General features: G+C 42.1%; 1 protein-coding gene across 1 annotated transcript; it reads right to left on the bottom strand.

The window, feature by feature from the left end:
* Positions 1-1,003: 1,003 nt before the first annotated feature.
* LOC148847608 (E3 ubiquitin-protein ligase PUB22-like) lies at positions 1,004-2,690 on the bottom strand. Its single transcript, XM_088948667.1, has one exon. It carries the CDS (start codon positions 2,425-2,427, stop codon positions 1,186-1,188), a length of 1,242 nt encoding a protein of 413 aa, XP_088804793.1. The 5' UTR covers positions 2,428-2,690; the 3' UTR covers positions 1,004-1,185.
* Between the last annotated feature and the right edge of the window lie 649 nt (positions 2,691-3,339).

Consider the following 3,339-nt stretch of genomic DNA (forward strand, 5'->3'; position numbering starts at 1 on the left):
TATCAAACATCAAATGTGATATTTGGCAATTTTTAAGTTGAAATGGCACTTCATATATGATGTGGCAATACATATGTGTATGCCCTTGGGTCAATCGCCCTCCAATTATTTTTTGCCACATCATCCTAAAAATTTTTGATAGATTTAATGGCAGTTTTTTCTTTTTTTTTTTTGACTGAAGATTTAATATGGCATTTAGGGCATTCAAATTGTTCACCATCTTCAACGTCTCACCTACGTTGCCACTTGCCAAGAGAGAGAGAGAGAGAGACAGAGGGTTTACACAAACATTGCCAATAGCGGACGCGTGAACTTGACCCTGCTGGCACCATCCACAAGAACAACGACAGCAGGTTTATGGGTGGCAATGAATGCCAATACTGGCAAGGTTCAGTAATCCATCCTCCATCGCCAATCCTAGTAATACTACCTACTACAAAGGCGCCACCATATACGATGGGGTGGGGTTTCCCCACCGCCAGTCCGCCGCTGCAACTGTAGAAGTAAAACCTACAAAGAGAGAGAGAGAGAGAGAGACTCTATTAGTGTATTTGTGCCGTTAATGTCTCGTTAACGGACCCATGGATGATTGTTCTTTTTATTCCTTCCAGACTTATCATTAATTTTCCTCTTTCTTACTGAAATAAATAAAATTTTATTTTGTAGGATTGGGAAAAAGGATTGGTTAACATTCTGAACTAGATTTTCTCTAATGCTCTAGTTAACAACAAACCCAAAAGCAACCGGATTTGTGTTAACAGTGTAAACAGAAATCTCAACAAACTCCTACTTTCTCGAGATCCAAACAAAATATATACATTTTATGGCGTTTCCAAGTAGGAGTTTGTTGGACTTGAAGTTTCTTTACACTGTTAACAGTTTGTCTTCTCCCATCAATTTGTGTATTCATTCCTTTATTTCTTTGTCAAAGTGATAATCAAGACAAACCAAACACTTTCAGCTCGGATCAACTTTTGGGAAAAGTAAAGGATTTAAACAAGAATTGAAAAGAAAATGATTTCATTCTTGAATGAAAATTTCACTTTTAGGCACTTGAGATTCTTTTTTCTCTCATGCCCATGTATATATTTTCCATTATGTACACTACAAAAAATCTGATCTCTCTTCTTCTCTGTCTCTCTTTCTCTCTTGTGTCTGGTTGATGATATTCATATTAATAATGGATTAAGAAGATGGATAAGTAGAGCGCAGATGGGGAAGAATACAAGGGGAGTTCTTCCATGCCCTAGAATGCAATATAAGGATCTCTCTAACCTTCTCCATGGTCTTCATGCCACAGTCCACCTGAAGGACCAAACACAGCTTGGAGACGACCCCTAGATTCAGCATTTCCTGAAGAACACTTGGAGTTGCAGAGTACCTTGATATTGATGACAGTATTCTCACTCCTCTTTCGGTTGCCAAATGAGACACCCTCAGTATTTTCTTGGACACAACGGCCAGCCCCGCCGCATGCTTCAGCAGCTCGGCTCTCCCTTCTGCGCATCCACACAGTTGGTCCAACACAACCAACATCATCTCACTCGCCCTCTTCTCTGATGCATCGAGAAGAAGCTCGATTACCACTGAAACTGCACCAGCCTCCACAGCTTTAATTCTGTTTCGTCCCCATGGACAAAGCTCGATCAGGACTTTCAGTGCAGCCTTGGAAGCCTGGTGTGAGATTTGGTCGCGCAAGAGGTTCACGATCTCCACGAAGAGTTCGGTTCTCAAGCTAATCAACTGGTTTGGATCGGCCACCTCGAACATGGATTTCAATAGGAGTGAGGCGTAGGCTCGAGACTGGTAGTTCCCACGTTGCAAGACTCGAGTCAAGCAGCCTACGAACTCGCCCTCTCTGTTCATGAGACTCTTGAGGCTGGACTGTGAGATTTGGAGATGATAAAGGAGGCTGAGTGCTTCGTCACTGGCTGTTGTGAACTCGAGTACTCCATCCTCCACCGCATCCTCCACTGGCGTAGAGCTGCCATTCTTAACTATTGAAGCCAAGAATTGAACTACCCCTGCAGCCTCCATGCATCTCTTGTTTCTATCGCTTTCGGATGCCATCAACTTGAGCTTCCGAAGACATCTCATCTGCAACTGTGGCAACTTAGAATCATTCAGTATCTTGGCGATCTCTGCCTTGTCGACGGGCGGCTTCGGCGTCGGGAACCGTTCGATTCCTTTGGAGGCGTTGAGGGTGCACCACGCTTGGATCAATCGTCGGAGGGTGTGGTTTGGAGTTAAATCAACATCCGACAAGACCTGCTTTGTGACTGGGCACGTTTTGTTCTTGCCGGAAAATACCCATTTCTCTATGCACTCCCTATCATACGTTATCCCCGTCGAGACCGTCACCGGATCCCTCATGATTTCCAGGGAGATCGGGCAGAGAAAATAAGGTGGGATATCAATTTGATCCATTCTAATCAATACCCAGATACCAAAATCCAAATTCAAGGAAACCAAAGAGAAAATCCGAGCCCTAAGCGCAGGATTTCAAAAGATAAGATGGAAAATCTTGCTAAAAAACGCTTCAATCAGGGAAAACCCAGAATGTTTTACTGATGAAGAACGCCGAATCTGATTTGACCCAAATTTAAGAGTGAAAACGTTGAGGATTCGATTGAAGGTTGGGGATGAAGTTGTTGGAACTTGGAAGCTGAATGTTTGTTCTGAGTTCGTTTGGGGGAGGGAGAACGCGTGGTTTTATATGAGGTGAAGGAAGAGAAAATGACGATTCAAACGAGAAAGTCAAAACACGGATTATTAGCTGTGTTTAAAACGGGTAGAGAGAGAGAGAGAGAGAGAGAGAGTTCAAATGCGACTTTTCTAAGGTTATGGTTTTGGGCCAGTGACGGTGCATTGTCTCCCTCCTCTTTTGACTTTCTCTCTCTAGAGAGCCTAGAATATTGCCCCTCCCTTTCTCTCTCCATCTGCTTCTTTTCTGATACCTTTCCTTTTCTATAATTTTGCATGCGGACTTTTCTTCGTGAAGTCATTGTACCTTCTTGGCTGCAGCAGATAGTTATTTTTGTTTTGCTCGGTCTTGATTGTCTGGCTTGATCATTTGGCCCCACAAGATGAAGTATTATATTCTTTACTCACTCCATTGGAAAATTGCATTCATGGTTGATGTGCTCTCCCAATGGCGTTGATCATGTCCACGTGGCTCTATCTCATTCAATCATAATTTATATGAGGTGATACCCACCAAAATAAAAGAAAAATAGTTATTATTTACTGATCATGAGAATTGATCTAATTAATCATATTATTTTTTATAACCATTTGATTGTAAATTATCTTGCAAAGTTGCAAGTTTTATTTTATGTT

Source organism: Nelumbo lutea, chromosome 6 (assembly GCF_056320005.1).
Source record: "Nelumbo lutea isolate HS-2025 chromosome 6, American lotus-T2T, whole genome shotgun sequence".
In the NCBI taxonomy this organism is placed as follows: domain Eukaryota; kingdom Viridiplantae; phylum Streptophyta; class Magnoliopsida; order Proteales; family Nelumbonaceae; genus Nelumbo; species Nelumbo lutea.